We start from the raw sequence: 23,245 nt of genomic DNA, 5'->3' as shown, positions 1-23,245 counted from the left end.
TCGACAGCCCTGCTTTTTTATTATTAGCAGGTCGTCTTTTTTATATTTTTTAATATTTAACTTTCTCCGGTCATAGGAACAACACGAATTTGTGAACGAGTTAGATGTGGTGGGACTCGAGTTTCGCCATCAGGTGGAAGGCGGTGTCCCCTCCGGTCAGTCTCACCGGAAGAAAAGGAGAGCGCAAGGACAGTGAGAGGCGCACGGTCTGCTACGCTCTCCCTCAGCTGAGACGAATACCGTGTTCAAAACAACTCGGAAATCTCCGACTTTCGTGCGTCCAAGACCATTGGGTACTCGGGGGGAAAAAATAGATCCGACTGGGAAAGATCGTTTTGAACGGCCATCCAGCTCGGAATCCCAATTCAGAAACTGGCATCTTTCTAGACCTCCGACCTGAAGATCACTGGCATCATGATTTGACCTAGTTTTTCCCCAAGTTCCCAGGTGTCTTGAAAGCACCATGGCCATCAGACGCAGGTACCATCAGTCCAGTAAAATAAAAATGACTTGCAAATTATTTCAATTTATGCTCAGCTGTGCCTTCCAACTGCTACACCAATCTATTGGTGATCTATTTTGTATTCAAAGCTCAAATGAAATAGCTGTTCTAAAAACAATATTGTCAGGGCATGCATATAGGGGAGGGTCATCTGGGTTAGGGGAGGGTTTGGCTGGGGTAGGCTGTCATTGTAAAATAAGAATTTGTTATTAACTGATGCCTAGTTAAAATAAAGGTTAAATATAGCCAATATGCTGTGATAATGTATTAGGCCTATTGCACAAACTTCATTCTTACAGAACAGTTTTATTAGGGTAATGATTTAAAAAAAGTAATGTTAAACATTTAAGTCAGTGGTAGCTTTGCTTGCTTTTTGACTGTGGAAGTGATCTTGACCCAGAAAAGGTTGACAACTGCCCTAGACAACTGAAAGGCTGGTACTTATTGTTTCTCCACAAGCACAATTAAACGACATTGTGTACCAAGTTATTTATTCAGCACACTTACATTCATGTACCAAAACAGCATTTACTTTCATCCCATGAAAGCATACTCTTGAAATAAGCCATTTTTATTTTCAGGGAAGCTAATGAAAAACAACAGGTAAGATGTATAGGCACGATAATATTAACATGGTAACGCTAAACAAAACGGAGCATTGCAGATGTTAAGGTAAAATGTAAAAGTCATCCATAAAATAAAGTCAAAACAAACTTGTCAAATCAGGTGTGTTCCATCATGGTGAGGGTGGGGGAAAAAAACAGGCACTGGAAAAATAAAGTCAGTAATTTAGTCAAAAGGAGATGCTCAGGTGTCTATGGTACAACAACAAAAGGTGATAGGTTTAACTGCATTCAGTTGTGATACTGAGCAATCCAAAAGTAAAATTGAAGGATGGTGATGATGTATACAGGTTGGTTATGTGTAAAATTTCATTGGGTTGCAAAACAAGTTGTTTGGGTTATGAGTCTGAAAAAGCTCTGTGTGTGTTGGGGAACTGCTGAGAGCTGAAGTCCGGGTCCTCTCTCACTCGCTTCTTTATGTCTTTCTTCACCTGATACAGAGGACAAAAGGTGGAAATTACTAAAAAGGTCGTTCAATATATAAAACGCATCAGCTATCATTCAATATTGAAAATCACAACCAGTGGTGCAAACTACTTCACTACATTCCTAAAGAAAAGAATGTACTTTTTACTCCATACATTTTCCTTGACACCAAAAAGTACTCATTAGATTTTGAATGCTTAGCAGGACAGAAATTGTCCAATTCGCACACTTATCAAGAGAACATCTCTGGTCATCTCTATTGTCTCTGATCTGGTGGACTCAAACACATGCTTTGTTTGTAAATGATGTCGGTGTTAGAGAGTGCCCCTGGCTATCCGCAAATGAAAAACACAGTGTCGTCTGGTTTGCCAAATATAAGGAATTTACATTTACTTTTGATACTTACGTATATTTAAAAACAAAGACTTTTACTCAAGTATTTTACTGGGTGACTTTCACTTGAGTCATTTTCATTCCTTGACTAGAAAATGGGTACTTTTTCCACCACTGCATTTAACTGTCAGTGGCAGCTCCCTAATGACCATTTACAATCATGTGTCAAAGTCAATGTGTGACATCTGTAATATTAAGAAAAGCCGTGGAATGATGGAACAGCTTGTTTTTCTGTCAGTGAGTGTTAGTGGAGGACTGTACCTGCTCTGCATAGGCCTCTTGGAGCTCAGGGCTGTCAAGCTCCTCCTGCAGGTTGTCTGGGGAAGTGACTGGCCTGACTCCGGCCGTCCTTGCCGCCCTGCTAACTGCGTCGGAGAGGGAGAGAAGAGCGCCGTCCCCCTGTCCGGTCTGAAAGCACACACCCTGGTCATACGCCAATCCAACTTTTAGTGCAACAATAAGCCCTCGCACTCAATGTTGAACAAAGCATGCTGATACTACAATGATCAGAGTTTATGTTAACCCTGATATAGCAAGTCTCCCATGTTCTAGCCGTGGAGGGTCAACTACAGAGCTTGCAGGACGCCTCCTATAACGGAAGACTAGTGAGATCAGGGCTTGTCTTTTGCACATAAGTTAGTTTCATTCACAGGGCATCTATTTACCTTCCTGCGTTTGGCAGGCATCCCATGTAAATAGGCGTCAGACATGGGAGGCTGGGCCTTCATCTTCCTCTGGGTGATCAGGTCATGTCTGATGATGGGTACCCACTCCTATCCCACAGTGACAGACATGATCACAATAACAGACAGATAATTAAACTCACTGAAGAGCCATATAACTGCACACTGGATTTTAAAACTTGAATGGGTTTGGATGCAGATCTGATTAGGCGAAACACTTCCATTGTTGGATCATTTCCTTTCATATTTTCTTTCTCCAAGAATCCGAACTACAAGTCAACGACAGGTTTGCAAAAATTCAGTATAAATTCAACTAGAAGCCTGTATGTAAAATGTTTTTTTTTTTTAAATGAGTAAACAGCATGTGGACAGAGTGGAAGACAGAGAATGGCAAAGAAACTAAAGTGGACCAGAGAAGGATTGGACAAGTATTGGGAGAGAGCTGAACAGTGTTCTTACAGCAGGGACGGCAGCAGTCCAGGCCTCAGTCTCTCTACCAGGCTCCTCCCTCCCGCTGGCTTCAGCTGCTGCCATGGCGCCACCCAATGGCGCAGCCCCTCCGGTGGCTCCAGTTTCCCTGGGTTCTGCCCTAGTCTCCTGTGACGACGCCATGGCTTCCTCAGCTGTGGTGGCCGGGGCTGGGGAGTGGGTGGCCTCCATCTAAGGTGGGATGGCGATTAGAGAAAAGAGAGTTAAGGTAAGAAACAACACACCAAGGTATATCGAGGACAATAGAATTCATTTTACAAATACATTTTAAAACCTCACCTCCATGATCTGGGCACGTTGAGGCTCCTGTGCATTAGAAGCCTCCCCCTTGGAAAGAAACCATTTAACATATATTGCTTGAATGGAGTCTGGCAATGGAATCTATGACAGCCATCGTAACTGACAGTTGATTAGAAAATGAGGGTATCCACGTGCATCGCTAGATAGTAGTCCAGTAAATGAGCCTTCTAGAACACTAACAGTGTGCTTAAAAAAAAGAAAAACACTATGACCTGTTTGTGAGATTGTGTGTGTGTGTGTTAATTACCTGCTGTGTGTGGACGGCATAATGCAGTATCTGGTCCTCTGTGACGGGGATGTGCTCCAGGATGACCTGGAGCCTCATGGTCAGCATACTGGTCAGCCAGTTCACCAGGCTGGGGTTCATGTCAGCCGACAACGTCCTCTGTAACGGGAGAGGGGTCAACACACCGATTCACCTTCACAACCTATTGACCAGATTTCAGTCTAGTCATATCCATTTAGCTCTTTTTTTGAAATCTATAGAAAGAGTATTAGAAATCATCTGACAGACAGCGAGATAACCGGGATAGGAGGAAGAGACATGGAGTGGGAGGTTGTATATCATGTCATAAGGAACATTGAGTGTGTGTGTGTGTGTACTGACTATGCGGTGGTTGATGACAGAAGTGAGGGCACTCTGCTCTCCCCTCAGACAGTACAGGTTGAGGGCCAGACACTCAAACAGCCCCTGGTTGCACATCTGCAGCAGCTGCGGCCCAAACGTGTTGTCTGCAGGAGGTGGGGGGAAAAAACAGCAATAAGTGACAAAAGCACTGACATTCATAGGCCAGGTCAGATGAATTGCGTCAAATAAAAGAATTTGGCACAAATAAAGACAACGTTACCCGTGCAGCGGAGTATGTGTGTGGCGATACGCGTTAACTGCTGTCTGAAGAAGGACAGGTTGGTCTGAGTGACGTTGACACCCTCCAACACTGCCACTGAAGACTGAAGGACCAAGACAAAGAGAGAGAAATGTGAGCGATTGATTCCCCTCTGACCAACTGGCCACGGGGAGAATTTAAAAGTGACTGGTATTATTGAGACATTTGAAGACCACTGACTAGAAAAGGGGGCAGCCTAAGTGAACTACGGTACTTACAAAGCTCTCGGTAATGTACTCCTCGAGTTCATTGATGAGACCATCAGCAGCAGCCTATGATCACAATGAAGATAACAGAAAAAGAACCAAAGAGAGAAAGAGGGAGCGATAATGAGACTCATCAAGTAGCTTGTCTAGTCCCATGTGCAGTGACACTAATGACAGGTGACAGTAATGACAGGTGACAGTAACATCCCAGAGGCGGTTATATAGACGGTGGCACACTCACAGCAATGTTGTGGTCGGTGGGCTCGCTCCCGTTGAGGTAGTGCTGGGTGAAGAACTGAGACAGCTGGGTCTGGATGCGGCCCAGGGGCTGGTTCTGGCCGTGGAGCAGCAAGACCAGATCCACCATGGAGAAGTTCTGACACACCAGGGTCAGTAGGTCTCCAAAGAAACCTGAGGGGGAGAGAGAACTGTGTGGACATGGAACAAAAACATTTGAGGAAGAGAGAGCATGGGAGAAAAAGAGGGAACGCGGGAGAAAGAGATTACCCTTCATAGACAGAAACGGACAGAGAGCAAGGTACAAGAAAAAGGGAAAGAGAGAAGAAAAAAAAGAAAGCACACAAGACAGAAACTCTTACCCATGGCGTCCCCTGTGCCGGGTGTGAAGATGTTGCTGGTCTCAGAGAGCCTCTGGATGAACTGGGCGATGCTCTCAGTGTTGCTCTGGGGAGAGCCCAGGGAGCCCATCATGGTGGACAGGACCCCCTGTACAATCCCAGTGAACAACTCCGGATTCAGGGCCTCTCCCTGGGCCCCGTCACCGTCCCCCGTGGGAGGGTTAGGGGTGGTCCCGGGTGGAGGGGTGGGGGTGCCAGAGGCAGGGGGCTGGGGGGCACCGTTGGGGGGTGGTGGGAAGACTGGTCCGGAGGCCTGAGATGGAGAGCGAGATGATGGACAGGGAGAAAATAAAAATGTATCATATGAAAGATATGTTCTTAAGAAACTACGGTATTTTTACAACTAACACGTCAGTTAACTGGAGGATGATTTAATCTTGGTTTCAACCATTCCGTTGTAACAGGCACTACGGCTATATGTCCTAATTCACAAAATACCCTTGGAACAAACTCCAATCCAGACACTGACCTGCATGAAGTCAGACACTCCCTGGACGAAGGCGGGCACTCCGGGCATAGACACAGTGATGGAGGGTCCCATGGCCCCAGGAACTGCCCCTGCGGTCCCCAGGAGAGAGCCCAGGAGCTGGGCCAGGTCAGGGGGAGATCCCTGGGGCATAGTGGGGATGGCTCCGGGCTGGCCTGGGGGAACAGTGGTGCCAGGGGCAGGAGCAGGGGTGGGGATAGGGCCAGAGGAGGATGAGGAGGAAGAAGAAGAGTTGGATGAGGAGAAGGTATGAGAAGCAGAGGAGAAGGTATGAGAGGCAGAGGAGGTGGCTGTTTGACCAGCTGGGAGGAAAAGGAAGAAAGGAAAGAAATTAGAGTTGGCTTACAGTACACTTAAAACTTCAAACAGAGGATTCACCTTTAGTGTGATGGTTAACTATGCAAAACCACCCCCCAAAAAAATCATAAAAAATGAAATAAGAGGCTTGAAAGGTGGGGTGTATACCCATCTGTCCAGGCATCAAGAGTTGTCCCACCAGTCCACTGATCATCTGATTGAGGGCAGCAGGAGGGAAGGGCTGTGGGGGAGAGGTCATAGGTCAACAGTTAACGTTAGCATATAATACAAACATGGCTATGCCATTAAGATTTCAGAGCACTACAGCTTAAAACAATTGGTACTGTCGATGGAAAATGCCCACAATGACTAGCAAACACGAAAGTCTCCTACTGAAATTCCAAGTCTGACAACTTCTTGTCAAAACTTGACTGAAATCTACAAGCCATTAACCTCAGTCCTGCACTAAACCCATAGGGTACCAAACCCCCTATCACAAACGTGCTCACCTGTCCTGGTTGCTGACCCATCATGGGGGGTACGCTAGCCCTCAGGTTGATGGTGGCCCCCCGGGTGCCAAAGACGGGTGGAGGGATCCTGGGGGCAAAGGCAGGCCGGGTGAACACCACCCTGGCCTGGGGGGCCCCGGGAGAAGGCGGAGGGGGGGCCGTGGGGGTGGTGGTAGGGGTGTTAGGGCCGGTGGTGGTTGTGGAAGAGGTAGCGGTGGAGCCTGGGGGGGTAGGCTGGGGGGGTTGGCCAGGGATGGCGCCCCCGGTGGCAGCAGCTACAGCCTCGGTGTACTGGGCGATCTGCTGCACGATGGACTGCATGAAGTCTGGGTTCATCTGAACACCGGGTGGCATCTGGAAGCCTGGGCAGAGAGTATAAGAAAAGGTTTCTTTGAGCCTTGAATATTGGATTCAGGATCTCTGGTATTTTGGGCTTTACTCTAGTCCGCAGTTATTCGGATACAACCAGAGGTACTAAAACATCATCATGAAGTGTTACCAACACTTACCTGGCTGACCCATTCCGGCAACATTTGGCTGTCCAGCTGCCTGAGGAACACCAGAGTCTGTAAACACACACACACACACACACAAATGTTTGAACTGTAAACAGTGTGTAAAAACAAATGGACTCTATGGTTTAACAAGCACTTAAAAAAGAACACCCTTCCAAAATTGAACGAGACGTATCGATTTGAGCAGTACAGGGACCTGACTTTCAGTCAAAGAAAGAACACTTTCTCTCGGAAAATACCATTTGGCAATAGGGAATAAATGCAATGGTAGAGTTATTCACTTCCAATGGGCCATTTGCGGACGAGAAACAGATGGACACGTTGTGGTAAAGCATTCAATCAGTGGCGGGTAGGGGACAACACACCGTCCGTGTTCATCTGCATCATGACCACCGGCATTGTCTGGTGGCTGATCCTGATGACCCGGGGGCCGGGCTGTCCCTGTCCAGCCTGCTGATTGGACGGGGGAGGCTGTGAGGGGGAAGTCTGTCCCTGACCTGGCTGGTCCGACTGGCCGGGGGTCTGACTGGGCTGGGCCTGTCCGTCTGTAGCTGGTCTGCCATTGGACGCCATTGTGACCGTGGCTCCCAGGTTCATCTGCAGATGAGTTTCAAAATGTCATTGACGTACTGTGTTCCATTGGCAAACGATCTCAAATGAAGTTTAAACTAACCAAAGTTTACATACACCTTAGCCAAATACATTTAAACTCAGTCTTTCACAATTCCTGACATTTAATCCGAGTAAAGATTCCCTGTCTTTGGTCAGTTAAAATAAAGTGGTGATCCTAAGACTGTGAAATGTCAGAATAATAGTAGAGAGAATGATTTATTTCAGCTTTATTTCTTTCATCACATTCCCACTGGGTCAGAAGTTTACATACACTCAATTAGTATTTGGTAGCATAGCCTTTAAATTGTTTAACTTGGGTCAAAAGTTTGGGTAGCCTTCCACAAGCTTCCCACAATACGTTAGGTGAATTTTAGCCCATTCCCTCTGACAGAGCTGGTGTAACTGAGTCAGGTTTGTAGGCCTCCTTGCTCGCACACGCTTTTTCAGTTCTGCCTACAAATTGTCTATGGGATTGAGGTCAGGGCTTTGTGAAGGCCACTCCAATACCTTGACTTTGTTGTCCTTAAACCATTTTTCCACAACTTTGGAAGTATGCTTGGGGTCATTGTCCATTTGGAAGACCCATTTGCGACCAAGCTTTAACTTCCTGACTGATGTCTTGAGATGTTGCTTCAATATATCCACCTAATTTCCTTCCTCATGATGCCATCTATTTTGTGAAGTACACCAGTCCCTCCTGGAGCAATGCACCCCCACAACATGATGCCGTCACCTCCGTGCTTCACGATTGGGATGGTGTTCTTCGGCTTGCAAGCATCCTCCTTTTTCCTCCAAACATAACAATGCTCATTATGGCCAAACAGTTCTATTTTTGTTTCATCAGACCAGAGGATATTTCTCAAAAACGTACGATCTTTGTCCCCATGTGCAGTTGCAAACCGTAGTCTGACTTTTTAATGTCGGTTTTGGAGCAGTAGCTCTTCCTTGCTGTGCGGCCTTTCAGGTTTTGTCGATATAGGATTCGTTTTACTGTGGATATAGATACTTTTGTACCGGTTTCCCCCAGCATCTTCACCTTTGCTGTTGTTCTGGGATTGATTTGCACTATTCGCACCAAAGTACGTTCATCTCTAGGATACAGAACACGTCTCCTTCCTGAGCGGCATGGTGTTTCTACTTGCGTACTATTCTTTGTACAGATGAACGTGGTACCTTCAGGTGTTTGGAAATCGCTCCCAAGGATGAACCAGTCTTGTGGAGGTCTACAATTTTTTTCTGAGGTCTTGGCTGATTTCTTTAGATTTTCCAATGATGTCAAGCAAAGAGGCACTGAGTTTGAAGGTAGGCCTTGAAATACATCCACAGGTACACCTCCAATTGACTCAAATGTCAATTAGTCTATCAGAAGCTTCTAAAGCCATGATATAATTTTCTGGATTTTTCCAAGCTGTTTAAAGGCACAGTCAATTTAGTATATGTAAACATCTGACCCACTGGAATTGTGATACAGTGAATTATAAGTGAAATAATCTGTCTGTAAACAATTGTTGGAAAAATTACTTTGTGTCATGCACAAAGTAGATGTCCTAACCGACTTCCCAAAACTATAGTTTGTTAACAACAAATTTGTGGAGTGGTTGAAAAACGAGTTAATGACTCCAAATAAGTGTATGTAAACCTCCAACTTCAACTAAATACACTACCGGTCAAAGGTTTTAGAACACCTACTCATTCATGGGTTTTTCTTTATTTGTACTATTTTCTACATTGTAGAATAATAGTGAAGACATTAAAACTATGAAATAGCATATGGAATCATGTAGTAACCAAAATAAGTTTTAAACAAATCAAAATATTTAATATTTGGGATTCTTCAAAGTAGCCACCCTTTTCAAAGTAGCCACAGCTTTGCACACGCTTGGCATTCTCTCAACCAGCTTCATGAGGTAGTCACCTGGAATGCATTTCAATTAATTTCCTTCCTTCCTTCTGAATGCATTTGAGCCAATCAGTTGTGTGGTGACAAGGTAGTGGTGGTATACAGAAGATAGCCCTATTTTGTAAAAGACCAAGTTCATGTTATGGAAAGAACAGCTCAAATAAGCATTGAAAAACGACAGTCCATCATTACTTTAAGACATGACGGTCAGTCAATATGGAAAATTTCAAGAACTTTTAAAGTTTCTTCAAGTGCAGTCACAAAAACCATCAAACACTATGATGAAACTGGCTCTCATGAGGACCGCCACAGGAAAGGAAGACCCAGGAGTTACCTCTGCTGCAGAGGATAAGTTCATTCGAGTTACCAGCTTTAGAAATTGCAGCCCAAATAAATGCTTCACAGAGTTCTAGTAACAGACACATCTCAATATCAACTGTTCAGTGGAGACTGTGTGAATCAGGCCTTCATGGTCGAATTGCTGCAAAGAAACCACTACTAAAGGACACCAATAAGAAGAGACTTGCTTGGGCCAAGAAAGACGAGCGATGGACATTAACCCATTGGAAATTTGTCCTTTGGTCTGGAGGACAAATTGGAGATTTTTGGTTCCAACCACCGTGTCTTTGTGAGACGCGGTGTGGGTGAACGGATGATCTCCACATGTGTATTTCCCACCATAAAGAATGGAGGAGGTGTTATGGTGTGGGTGTGCTTTGCTGGTGACACTGTCTGTGATTTATTTAGAATTCAAGGCACACTTAACCAGCATGGCTACCACAGCATTCTGCAGCGATGCGCCATCCCATCTGGTTTGGGCTAGGTGGATTTATAATTTGCTTTTCAACAGGACAATGACCCAACACACCTCCAGGCTGTGTAAGGGCTATTTTACCAAGAGGGAGAGTGATGGAGTGCTGCATCAGATGACCTGGCCTCCACAATCACCCGACCTCAACCAAATAGAGATGGTTTGGAATGAGTCGGACTACAGAGTGAAGGATTTTTGGTTACCACATGATTCCATATGTGTTATTTGAGTTGATGTCATCACTATTATTCTACAATGTAGAAAATAGTAATAATAAAGAAAATCCCTTGAATGAGTAGGCGTTCTAAAGCTTTTGACCGGTATTGTACATAAGACAGAAATAATGTAATAGGTCTAAGTGTCTGCCAGGTGACAACAAAACAAGTTTGACAATGGGATACAACACCGACTAACATGTAGCGGGATGTGATGGTGCACAGCTCCAGGCATGGAGACTGGGGAGGTGTAGTGAGACATTGGCCGGATCACATGTAGGTGGCGTGGGGCGGGACTCAGCAGGTTGCAGCGCAGGTCACTAAGGGCAACCAGGGCATTGCCCAGGAGACGGAGGGCCTCCCCCACCAGGTTGAGAATCCGCTGATCCTCCTCTCTTTCCTGTGTGTGACAAGAAGAGGGCTTAAAGCCATTTTCTGAGAACGTGTGTTTGATATTTTATTCAGGTCGTCATGTGGGGAAAGTGACAAGTATTGTAAGAGTCCGACTACAATACAAGGCAATACAGCAATCGCTCATGACTTTCTATGTCTGATCAGTGCATGTGAATTGTACCTAACCACAAAGCACTAAGTTATGAGGAATGCAGTGGTGATAAGCTTACGGTGTTGGCGTATTCTGCGGTGGAAGCAGACTCTAGGATAGAGTGTGTTCTCTGGACGAATGGCTGAAGCCTCTCCTCCACCCTCCTCAGCTCTGACAGCATCTCCACCAGCTCTGCTGGGCTGGGGTGACTTTCAAGGGGAGAGAGGGAATGAGTTATCCTGACATGCATCACAGGTCTTCTAATAACAACCACGATGTCTAAAGTTTAAGTCTCATGTGCTGATGTCAATGGGAGGTTCTGTGCGAAAGTGAACATTTTGCGTGCAGGTTCTGGATTAAGCCCTATTCTTCTTAATTCACATTAAAATGCCCAGTTTGATAACTTTTTAATTCATCCAGCATCCTTTTTATTCAGTATAGAACACAAAAACAAAAAACACATGCAGGACAGCGATAGTTAGCAATAATGTCTTACTTGGGTCCAGCTTGGGCGGCTCCCTCTGTTTGAGTGGAGGAAGAGAAGGATGGAGGGGGAGTAGATGAAGGTGGAGATGTGTCCATGGGCTGGGTGGAGGGAGAGGGAGTGGAGGAGGAGGAAGAGGGAGGAGGTGCAGCAGCAGCAGAATCCGGTTGGGTTGAGGTGCCGCTTGGTTGATCCTGAGATTGAGCGACAAGGTAGCAGGCAAGGGGAAGACGTTGCTCAGTCATCTTAATTGAATTACTTTGAACTCAAATAGACCTGCTTCCTGAGACTGCCTAGAATATCTTCAAGTAACATTTTGTCCAAATACTTATGTTTCACATTTGAGCCAGTGTATTCATTAAAAATAGGTCTGTACTGTGGGTATTCCTAGTTGTTCTAATCTTTATAATTTAACACCTCACCTCCATCCTCTCGATGAGAGCATTGGTGTCCCTCAGCAGGTTCTCAGCCAATAGCAGTCTCAGCCTGGGCTCACTCTGCACCGATTGGTCCATATCAATGTGCACATTCATGGAACCATTGCTCTGTGAGAGCAAGAGTATTAGTTGAAAGCTACTCAACATGTTTATTCATAGCATTTTGTGTATATATAGAAATTGATAGATAAATGAGGACGTATACTATGTTATAAATCATATATTCGATTTCTTACCCCGGTGCTGGTGCTGACTCTGGCATTCCTAGCATTCTCACCCAAACCTGACATCATTTGCTGGACAGACATCTAAGAAGAGTGTAGTAGGCAGTATAGGCTAGATATCAGTGCTGATCCACACCAGGCGCTCAGGATATAATTATAAACCATGGAACCAAGACAAATTTGATCCAAAAATGGGAAACACACACACAAAAAAGCTGTACCTGGATCTGCTGAGGGTCCATGACGTTAACGGGGAGGTTGAAGGTCCCCAGCATGACATAGCTGTTGGCGTTGCGGTCGTGTGGGGGCACTTGGGACGTTCCCTGGGAGGTGGTAGAGGAGGGCGGCGCTCCGGCCTCTGCTCCCCCTGACCCCGAGCCTGGCATGGAGGGCTGAGGGGGGGCCCGCTCCACCAGGTGGATGACTTTTCCATCAACGTCTGAGAGACAGAGAGCAAAGAATATCATCTCTATTCATGTTAGAGGACACTGGTGCTCCATCAATCTATCAGGTGATGTGCATAGCAGCCAAACGGCTAACAGAAACTACATGATGGGTACTCAAGCGTTCTAATGGTGTGCAGTTGTATAATAGGCATACATCTGTGCATTATCGGCCTTGTAAGTCATGGAATAAGTGAATAAGAGTTATTCTATAGATCACATATAGACAAAGATATCTGGCTGTTTGCTGCGTTTCTGTTCTGTGTTGACAGATGATTTGCTGCAGCTGTGTGCTGCTCCAGATAAAACTGTCTGGACTAATTTCATGTTTATTAGCATGTGGCCATTTTGTATTGATTCCAGGAAACTCCACAGACAGCATTACTCACTGTACTCTGTCAGGGTCCTCTCATCCTGCAGGACTCGGCCCTGGTAGATCAGCCTCTGTTTGTCCACAGGAATCCCAACTGAAGTGGCAATGTGCTCCTTGAACTCTTTCACTGTCAACTGAGAAAAAGACACCGGTGTGAGGATTAGGCCTATTTCCAGTGTATGTAAGGCTACTTGTAAAAGCGCTCCGTTGGAAATGAGAATGTACCTGTCCGCCTACAGTGTAACTTCGGCTCTGGGAGTCCAAAGTTTTGACAGTCACCTCTATATCAGCACCTGGTTCCTCCATGGTTACGTTTACCCTGTGTGTCAAGTAACAGAGGCAATAGAATAAAGTATCAGATCAATGCTGTCATGAATAGCATTATGTAAGGGATAATCAATGAGGGGCTAAGTGCTAGCGGAGTGGAACTAATCTTCCACAGAGTTGGGCATAGAGCCCTGAGCTGCGATCTGACCAAATTCACATTGAAATGTGAGTTATAGATCTGTCGTTCTCATTGAAAGCAAGTGTATGCAGTAAACCTGTTCTATGTACGCTATTTCTATGCTTCCATTCTTAAGTTTTGTTTTTGCATCTTTTACTCTCGGTTTAGTACACCAGCTTCAAACAGCTGAAAATACAATATGTTTGGCTATGGAAAATATATTTCACAGCAGTTTAGATGATACAATGATTCTCAAAACTGTTTTGTCATTAAACTTAAATTAGGCCAACTATTAGAATTTTAGCAAACAGGAAATGGCACAGTGATTTCTGCATAGTGCACCTTTAACACATTTGCAGGTAGAAATGTGTTCAACATCCACTGAAGTAGCAAGCAAGTTTACTATAGTGCTGTAGTAGTTGCCTTGGTAACCAAACCAACAGAGTTACTAGTTAAGCTAACCAACCCATCAGTCCTAAATTGCTATTATGAAAACCGAATTCAATAATGTTTTCAATTCGTCTTTTGCTATCAAAAAGCAGCTCAAACGTAGAAAATGTAAGAATGAACAATAGCCATTGAATTCTACCATGCTGATGTACCGTGCGTTATAAGAAATAATGTTCGGCATAGAATGCTCTTGAAGCCAATCAGAAACGAGTATTAAACAATATCCATAGTATAATGTGGCTAATATAATTTAAACTGCCTAAACAAAGATAGAATGTGGTCTAACGTTAACGCTCATGGAAGCTGCCATAGCTATCTAGCTAAAATAGTTAGCTAGCTGAATGGCTAACATCCTTGCCTTGAAGCAAACACGGTCAAACAAAACATTTTCATGTCCGCGTTCTCTTCATAGAAATCCATATTAACTTCTACATAGGTGATGATCCAATTTCACACGAATATTGACAAGACTACAGTGAAACGTGTAGCTAGGTATCTCACAGCTACGTTAGTTTTTAGCTAGCAGTTAGCGAGCTAGCCTTGAGCTAACGTTACCATTAGCTGTATGAAGTCAGCTAACGTTAGCTAGCTAGCTACCTACCACCTAGCTAGCTGGTTACTTACTTACTTGATAGCTCCTATCTGTGAAGTTAAATATTCCGATTTCAACAGAATGTTTGCCAATTCTTCAGTGTGTCATGTAAAGCTAACTAGTTCCTTCTATGATGATAGCAACTGCGGTTCAAGTAACGTGACATATGATTAGCAACCAGAACAGCTGTGACGTTTCAAACATACAGTAACAAATGGGACGTGCTCATGAAGTCAGTCCAACATGTTTTGCTTATATTTGCTAAATGGACCTGCGAGCCAGCTAGATAATATCCCCAGTGCAGTTACAGTAGCAGATGAAGGTAAGGTGGGAATGTTTTTGTTAAAACCAGGCCTGTCGGAAATTAGGGGAAACCAAGAGGTCCAAGATCTCATTAACAAAGTGAGACATTATTTCCTCTTTCTTTAAAAGGCATCCCATCAAAGTGAACATGGCTTCCAGTTCCAACAAAGGCCTGAGACCGCTGGGATTATCAATTCACAGTTATGTAGTGATTGAGAGAGGAAGAGCCCGAGTGGGGCTTGAACCAGCAATCCTATGTTCATATTACTGGAAGGTGACAGTATAATAAAAGGGAAACAAAGTGCTCCTTTTTACCGTTATTGAGTCTTGTTTGTTGTTTGATAAATTCAAGATAAGTAGGGGTTGAAAAGCAGAAAGATGTGCCTGTCCTATACAAAAAATGTATACTATGCAAACAAAAATAGAATCTGCTGATAAATAAATGCTGTCTGAGTTTGCATGTTTTGGCTAAAGCCAAAATAGGCATGGTACACTTCTAGAAGAGCCTATTGCGGTGTGCATGTCAATAATCCTGGCTTCTTCTCTATCTCCTTTCCTACTGTTTTATTTTACTAATTGAACAGAAAGTCTAATCGAGAGACTAACCACTAGAGTATTTTCTAGTATGTAAAATGGTGGATGACTACCAGGAACTAGTTAATATAACTTAAATTGGGACTTTAACAGTGGCTCCTACAGCACAGGTGAGCATCTATCTAATAGACACTGCCACAAACGCCAGCTCTGTGCAGAACCATACATTTAAAAACATCTTTGTGCATCCAGAGATCAGAACTGCAATAGGGCGTGCCACAAAAAGCCTGGGCCTCTGGGCTGAGGCAGTACAACATAAACCGAGGGTCAAGACCTGGGGTGTATTCATTAAACCTATTCTGTTTCAAACGTTTTACAACAGAAAACGTTTATTCGAAATGGAAAACGAGAGTTTCTATTGGACAAATTCTGGTAGGTCCCGCCCCGTTTCGTTTGTTTCCGTTGGGTTCTTAAACGGTCAACCGTTTCCGTTGCAAGACGTAATGAATACACCCCTGCTGCTCAGGGAAATCAGAAAATACATGAATGAAGTCACTTTGGAGTTGGACTGAAATGCACCCTTCCATTCTGTTTGTTTTCCTCTGGATTTGGAGAGTAGCCTAGCCAGGAGCCCAACCTGATGTAACGGTTAATGTATTCCAGTCTACTTGGAGGGAACTGATCAGAACATAGATATAGCCTAAACATAACAAGGTGGATAGACTATGGTAAACTACCTTGGTGGGTCTGTGACTGGTACCCGCTCCTCCTGTCTCTCTTCATCGGACTCGTCAGTGTCGTAATCTCTTCTCCTCCGCGGCAGTGGAGGATTTAGGCATGGGTGACATGGGGGCGGCATGGGGCACCCACACAATTTATTTTTATTTTTATTCCGAATGGTGACATTTGTGCGATCGGTTTTCTATCGCTCATTTGCACGTCACGTCAACGATATCATGTCACCGTGTGGGACTGTGGGTCAATTAATCTTGTCGGAGTGGGCGCCCTGATTCTAGTTTGTGAGCTAGGCAGGCTACTGCTTGGGTAGGTCTCCCACTCAGAAGTACGAGATGGGGAGGGGCCGGGGTAGGTTGACCTCAGTTCTCCCCACTGGAAGCCCGGAATCTATCAAATAGCGCACCTTTAATAACCTGTTGAGGACCCCCTGGCTATATCAATCCCGGTATTGGGATTCTTTGACAACATCCGCGAAATATGACGTTAAACATTATTGAAAATACATGTGTCTTACACCCTTCAAAAGATTAGAATCTTGGTAATCAAACTCCGTTCCCGATTTAAAATAGCTAATACAGAGAAAAAATTGCATGGTTTTCTTTGAGAAGAGCGAAAAACAACAACAAACTTTTTCTGCCATGACAGGTATGACACATTCACATCTGACGGAAAAAATAAGACTTACATTTTGATATCTTGCTCGTATTTCTCATCCTGGCGGTCCCAGTGATCAAATGAAGTGCCGTTTTCTTTGATAAAATCAATTTTTATAGCCTAACACGAAACATTTTGTAAACCGCTTGTGTCTTGAAATTCCGTGTCTATCAACTTTTGACGAAGCGTTTGGTCTAATTACACACACTAAGCAGACGTGTATCTAGTCATGGTTGGGTTCGTTGCAATCCTCTGGATGTTTGTAACACAGCCAAACTTGCTGTTTTTCTTTGTGGGGCATATTGACCGAAATAATCTGATTTGCAGACAACGAGCAATGACGTCAATACGCACCAATAATATTCGCGATGTTTTGTTGATTGACAGTATTTTTGTCCAATGGTCACAGATTTTTTTGAAATCTTGCTTGGTAGATAGCCAATGAGCTGAGGGTAAAGCCAGTATGTGATGGTTATGGGCTGGAACCCCAGCCCTTATCAGTAAATGCACGCGTAACGAACTTCATTCGTTTTTGAAGATCCGACTTGATTCGACTTGTTGCAGGCTTACACCGTTACGCACAGTTGTATTTTGTGAAGAGTACTTTCAGCGTAAACTACCTTGGTGGGTCTGTGACTGGTACCCGCTCCTCCTGTCTCTCTTCATCGGACTCGTCAGTGTCGTAATCTCTTCTCCTCCGCGGCAGTGGAGGATTTAGGCATGGGTGACATGGGGGCGGCATGGGGCACCCACACAATTTATTTTTATTTTTATTCCGAATGGTGACATTTGTGCGATCGGTTTTCTATCGCTCATTTGCACGTCACGTCAACGATATCATGTCACCGTGTGGGACTGTGGGTCAATTAATCTTGTCGGAGTGGGCGCCCTGATTCTAGTTTGTGAGCTAGGCAGGCTACTGCTTGGGTAGGTCTCCCACTCAGAAGTACGAGATGGGGAGGGGCCGGGGTAGGTTGACCTCAGTTCTCCCCACTGGAAGCCCGGAATCTATCAAATAGCGCACCTTTAACTTTGTACAGTACTAATGCAATTTGTAATACAATTAGTTGTGCAATTTAGTTTGTGTGTTTCTTGTTTGAAGTGCAATAGTGTAATAATCAGGTTCTCTTCTTTATAAGTGTGTTTGTGTGATATAGGATTTGTGCAATTAAGTTTTATTTGTGTGCTTTTTGTTAGCAATAGGGTAATAGTGTAATAAGTCAATTCTCTCTTCTATTTGACTTTGTTACTACTTTTTGATATTTATGAGTCTTATTTTTGTATATATATATTTATATAGTTTTAAATGTTATGATTATTTATTTGTGTTCCAAATGTCTGAATAAAAACTAAAGTTAGTGCAGAATGGTGCTATTTTTTTGTGTTGGGGGGGGACTGAAGGGGGGGGGTTCGCCCAGGGAGCCATACAAGCCAGAACCACCACCACTGCTCTGTGGCGATGTATCTCCAACCATTGGATCGAACATGTATGGCTGGATTGGCTCATTACGCAGGTAATCTGCAAATTCTTCCCAGGATGACGAATCTCCAGCATTTGTGTAGCTGCCAGTGTCTGTTAAATCTTCATCTGCCGAGACATCAGCGTTTACTAAATTGCGGTCCTTGTCTGCCATGTTTGCACGTGCGAATACAACTAGCCAGCTAACTTGATGATTTGAATTTAAGTGGAAACTGGCCAGCTAGATATCTAGCTTTACATAGGAAGAAAGCCACCTCTTCAGACTCATAAACCAGTTTACATTTACAAATTATTTGATGTTACTCAGAAAAGCAGGGGGAAAACACACACCTGAAAAGGAGTGCAGTGCATCTCTACTCAAATGTTTAAGGTCTTCCTCGGCTTGTATCCTTTCACCTGCACCAAAGTGGCTGGTCGACAACACCACCAAAAAGTTGTCAGGGGAGGGTGCACCCGATTAGCCACCAATAACCCCATTAAAAGGTGAAAAAATCTTACCAATCACACCATACATATGGTGGGTGTGGTATCCCACATGCCACATGTGTGGTACATGTTACCTTTGAATAGTGATTCAGAACTAGTGATGGGTCGTTCGTCAACGAGTCGGCTCTAAGAGCCGGCTCGCATATCAGAAGAGCCGAATCTATAATAAAAGTAAAAATTAAGATATGAATAATCAAAAGATATAAATGAATAGAATTAACTAATTCAAAGAACAAAAAAATAAAATAATAATAATATAGGCCTAAATGCTCAAGCGCACACACATTCGTTCTGACTGTCTGCTCAGACTAACAGCCTCACCTGTTGTTCCTGTCAATGTTCCTGACACACAGTGTCAGCCAATGAACCAAAGATGCGTAAGGGAGGGCCGAGCCAACTTACTCACGGTCACACACATAGCATATGAGGAGAGAGAGGACGGACAGCTGTGAAAATAACAGCTGGAAAATGAGTCGGAAGCACAGTAGCATTTGGACGCACTTTAATAATGTAGACAATGCTTGAGCAGTGTAGAATTTGCCAAAACAAAATCTCATATAAAGCCGGTTCTACGCACCACCAACAACGGCATATGCGAACTGTGCACCCAACTGTGAAGCTAGCTGTAGGGGAGCTTTAAGAAACTAGCAGGCCTACTAGTGATAGTGGTGTAGCCAGCATCTCCACGTCAGTCAAGTAGCCTACTCCGCAACCCACAGTAACGCAGTCTTCTATGGATCAGTTTATGCCAAAGTCCATGTCTGTATCAAAACAAGGACAAATTGATATTGCATTGGCTAAAATCATTGCCACCGATATCCAGCCATTTTCGATCGTGGAGGACAGAGGTTTTAGAAATTATAGCAATAGTCTAAATCCAATGTACACAATTCCAATCAGGAAAACCCTTTCAAAATCACTTATTCCACAACTGTACGAGAGCACACAGGCTTCAGTGCGGGAAAGAGTTCAAAATGCTACTGCAGTTTGCCTTACCACTGACTGCTGGACATCAAGGGTAATCACTTCTTACATGTCGGTTACATGTCACTTCATTGAAGACTTTTCAATGTCTACCTGTCTTCTGGACTGCTTTGAGTTCAGCGACAGACACAACTCAGAGAACTTGGCAGAGAGTGGCCAGAGAATGGCAAGTAGATGGAAAAGTGGTCTGTTGTGTTACCGACAATACAGCTAACATAACCAAAGCCATGAACATTTTAAAATGGACCCATCATCCATGTCTTGCCCACACAATCAACCTGATTGTAAGAGATGCTCTGAAGGTGATGAAGCCCACTGTGGACAAAGTGAAAGCAGCTGTGGAATACTTCCACAGTAGCACAGTAGGTGCTGAAAAACTGAAGTCTAGGCAACGCCAGATGGGGATGCCTGAGCTGAGGCCTAAACAAGACTGCATTACAAGGTGGAATTCAACTTTTTATATGTTGAAGCTTTTTCTTGAGTCAAAGGATGCCATCATCTCTACCCTGGCCATTGTCAATGCACCTGTTGATGCTCTGACCCAAGAGGAATGGGAGGTGGTGGAGGAGGTGTGCAGAGTCCTGGAACCCTTTGAGTAGGTCACTGTGGAGATCAGTGGAGAGGTACAGTAAGCAAATATTACTACATCATTATTTAATCCAGTATTATATATGTATACGAGCAGTAGATGAGAATGTAGTATCAGTAGACAAAATATGAACCTGAACTAATAAGTTACTGTTCTCTCTTTTCAGCTATGTGACAGCCTCAAAAATGATACTCCTGTGTCAGGGTCTGCAGGGAATCACAGCCAGCCGCCAGAGAGAAGCAAATGTAACCACAGGACATGTGACAGAGTTGATGGACACCTATGTTCATCAATGGACATAAAGTTCCACAGAATGGAGTATAATCACGTGCTATCAGAAACCGTTGCACTTGACCCCAGGTTTAAGAAGTTAGCCTTCAGTGATGCCAGAGCAATTGATGAGGCTCTTCAAAGAATAACCTCAGCAGCAGGGAGGGACAGCCCCAGCAATCAGCTGGCTCAGGCACCAGGGCAACAGGAAGAAGAGGGAGCAGATGGAGCAGAAGCATCAGCAGTAGTGCCACAAACATCTGCTGTTTGACGAGAAAGCAACTGGGGATGCAGCACGAAGGAATCCCTCAGCAGATGCCATAATGGAGGTCCGATCCTATTTGGAGGAGCCCCTCCTGCAGATCCTCTGAGCTGGTGGAAGAACAAGGCCTCTGTCTATCCACGGCTTACTAAAGTCATGACAGGGAGACTCTGCATAGTGGCCACATCCGTTCCCTCTGAAAGGGTCTTCGTGAAAACGGGACAAATAATTACTGAGAGAAGAAACCGCATCAGCCCCTCAAAAGTGAGGCAGCTTGCATTTCTGAATGCATATCTCTTATAAAAGCAAATATGGTCAGCATTGATGTGTGCTGCTGGTTATAACATGGCGATAAAGAAGAGAGAGAAAAGAGGGACCAGTTTAATGTTTTAAGTGGGACGCTGCAGTTTTGCACATTATTTATTTTTCTTTGATATGGTGCAATATTATTTTATGTTGTTCAGATTGTATTCGTTTTCAATTGTTACATTTATATGCACTTTGTTTATATACATTCAAAAAGTATTACTTTAAATGCACATGTGTAATAGCATCCTTTTTTACATTTATTTAAATTTGTGGGATGCTGCAGTTTTTCAAATTATTTATTTTTCTTTGATATGGTGCAATATTCCATTATGCTGTTCAGATTGTATTCGTTTTGAATGGTTAGATGTATATGCACTTTGTTTATATACATTAAAAAGTTATACTTTAAATGCAAAGGTTTAATAGCATTCTTTTTCATAACAAACCAATGCATTTTTAAATACATTGTGGTTAAGGTAGAGTATGATTTCATTTAATAATTTAACTAGAATTGTTTTAACAGCAATCATAGTCAAACTATCGCAAACTCTTTGAATTGAAAAAATACAAAACATTATTTTTAAAGAGCCGTTTTGGAGCCAAAAAGCCGTCTCTTTTTGGTGAGCTGAGCTGACTCACTGAAGAGCAGGAATGCCCATCACTATTCAGAACCACACATTGTACTGTGTGATACGCGACCCTTTCAATGGTGATTTTAACTGAGACTGACCACAAAACCTTTCCCGGGAGTTTAGTGTCAAAGTCCTGTGTTTCACGGGTAATTGTCTTTGAGCTTTTGATCACGTTGTAGCTACACGTTGTAGCTCATCACGTTGTAGCTACATGTCATTTCTTTGTTACCATTCCAGTCTGTTCCCACTCAATGATGACTTCCCCCATCACTCAAAGTATGTATAAGGGCACAAGGCGAGGCAGATAAGTCATCATTGAGTGGGAACAGACTAGAATGGTAACAAAGAAATGACATGTAGCTACAAAGTGATGAGGATAGCTAGCTAATCCTTTTTCTAGCTAGCTACTGTAACTAACATTCTTTAGGTGATACTATATTAGCTAGCTCAGAGACTATGAAACTCTGAAAATCAGGGTCAAAACAGCTCTCCAAGTTATAATTTGAAGCATGCTTTTATAAGAACTATACTTGCAAATGCCATAATGAAGTTGTAGAATAACTTTCCTTACCTGTAATTACACGGTACACTCCCGATCAAAAGCTCAAAGTCAATTACCCGTGAAACACAGGACTTTGACACTAAACTCCCGGGAAAGGTTTTGTGGTTGGCTTCTATGGTGAACATGCGCACTCAGTCTCAGTTAAAATCACCATTGAAAGGGTCGCGCACAGTACGTGTGGTTCTGAATCACTATTCAAAGGTAACACATACCACATTCATCATATGGTGTGATTGGTAAGATTTTTTCACCTTTTTAATGGGGTTATTGGTGGCTAATCGGGTGCACCCTCCCCTGACAACTTTTTGGTGATGTTGTCGACCAGCCACTTTGGTGCAGGTGAAAGGATACAAGCCGAGGAAGACCTTAAACATTTGAGTAGAGATGCACTGCACTCCTTTTCTGAATAACATCAAATAAGGTGTAAATGTAAACTGGTTTATGAGTGTGAAGAGGTGGCTATCTGCAAAATGTCTCTTTAGTTTTCTACCTAACTATGTAAAGCTAGATATCTAGCTGGCCAGTTTCCACTTAAATTCAAATCATCATGAAGTTAGCTCGCTAGCTGAATTCGCACGTGGAAACATGGCAGACAAGGACCGCAATTTAGTAAACGCTGATGTCTCGGCGGATGAAGATTTAACAGACAATGGCAGCTACACAAATGCTGGAGATTCGTCATCCTGGGAAGAGTTTGTAGATTACCTGCGTAATGGGCCAATCCAGCCATACATGTTCGATCCAATGGTCGGAGATACATCGCCACCGAGCAGTAGTGGTTGTAGTGTGTATGGCTCCCTGGGCGAACCCCCCCTTCAGCCCCCTCTCCCCCAACAAACAAAATAGCACCATTCTGCACTAACTGTAGTTTTTATTCAGACATTTATTTGGAACAACACAAATAAATAATCATAACATTTAAAACGATATATATATATAAATAAGACTCATAAATAT

At 43.7% G+C, this 23,245-nt stretch overlaps 1 protein-coding gene and 1 long non-coding RNA gene across 9 annotated transcripts; one reads left to right on the top strand and one right to left on the bottom strand.

The window, feature by feature from the left end:
* Positions 1-976: 976 nt before the first annotated feature.
* bag6 (BCL2 associated athanogene 6) lies at positions 977-23,037 on the bottom strand. Of its 8 annotated transcripts, none has more exons than XM_029738653.1 (25): positions 22,994-23,037; positions 13,224-13,317; positions 13,015-13,132; positions 12,404-12,621; positions 12,195-12,266; positions 11,944-12,066; positions 11,534-11,715; positions 11,117-11,246; positions 10,693-10,893; positions 7,321-7,552; positions 6,950-7,006; positions 6,441-6,802; positions 6,100-6,172; positions 5,617-5,936; positions 5,109-5,400; positions 4,751-4,920; positions 4,522-4,575; positions 4,265-4,367; positions 4,024-4,148; positions 3,664-3,801; positions 3,396-3,443; positions 3,087-3,287; positions 2,610-2,717; positions 2,206-2,352; positions 977-1,556 (listed from the first exon to the last, which is right to left on the bottom strand). In XM_029738653.1, the coding sequence occupies exons 1-25, from the start codon at positions 23,020-23,022 to the stop codon at positions 1,464-1,466; spliced, it is 3,690 nt and encodes a 1,229-aa protein (XP_029594513.1). In that variant the 5' UTR covers positions 23,023-23,037; the 3' UTR covers positions 977-1,463. The 8 variants fall into 8 exon arrangements, with proteins under 8 accessions (XP_029594513.1, XP_029594520.1, XP_029594510.1 ...); XM_029738660.1 differs by lacking the exon at positions 22,994-23,037 and adding an exon at positions 22,298-22,382; XM_029738650.1 differs by lacking the exon at positions 22,994-23,037 and adding an exon at positions 17,335-17,510.
* On the top strand, positions 14,702-15,108 carry LOC115177738 (uncharacterized). The gene is made up of 2 exons (XR_003872471.1): positions 14,702-14,807; positions 14,918-15,108. It is a non-coding gene; the product is annotated as an uncharacterized LOC115177738 (long non-coding RNA).
* Positions 23,038-23,245: the final 208 nt, after the last annotated feature.

Source organism: Salmo trutta, chromosome 3, assembly GCF_901001165.1.
Source record: "Salmo trutta chromosome 3, fSalTru1.1, whole genome shotgun sequence".
Lineage (NCBI taxonomy): Eukaryota > Metazoa > Chordata > Actinopteri > Salmoniformes > Salmonidae > Salmo > Salmo trutta.
Note: the sequence above shows the minus strand (reverse complement) of the source record. Positions and strands in the feature narration are given on the sequence as shown.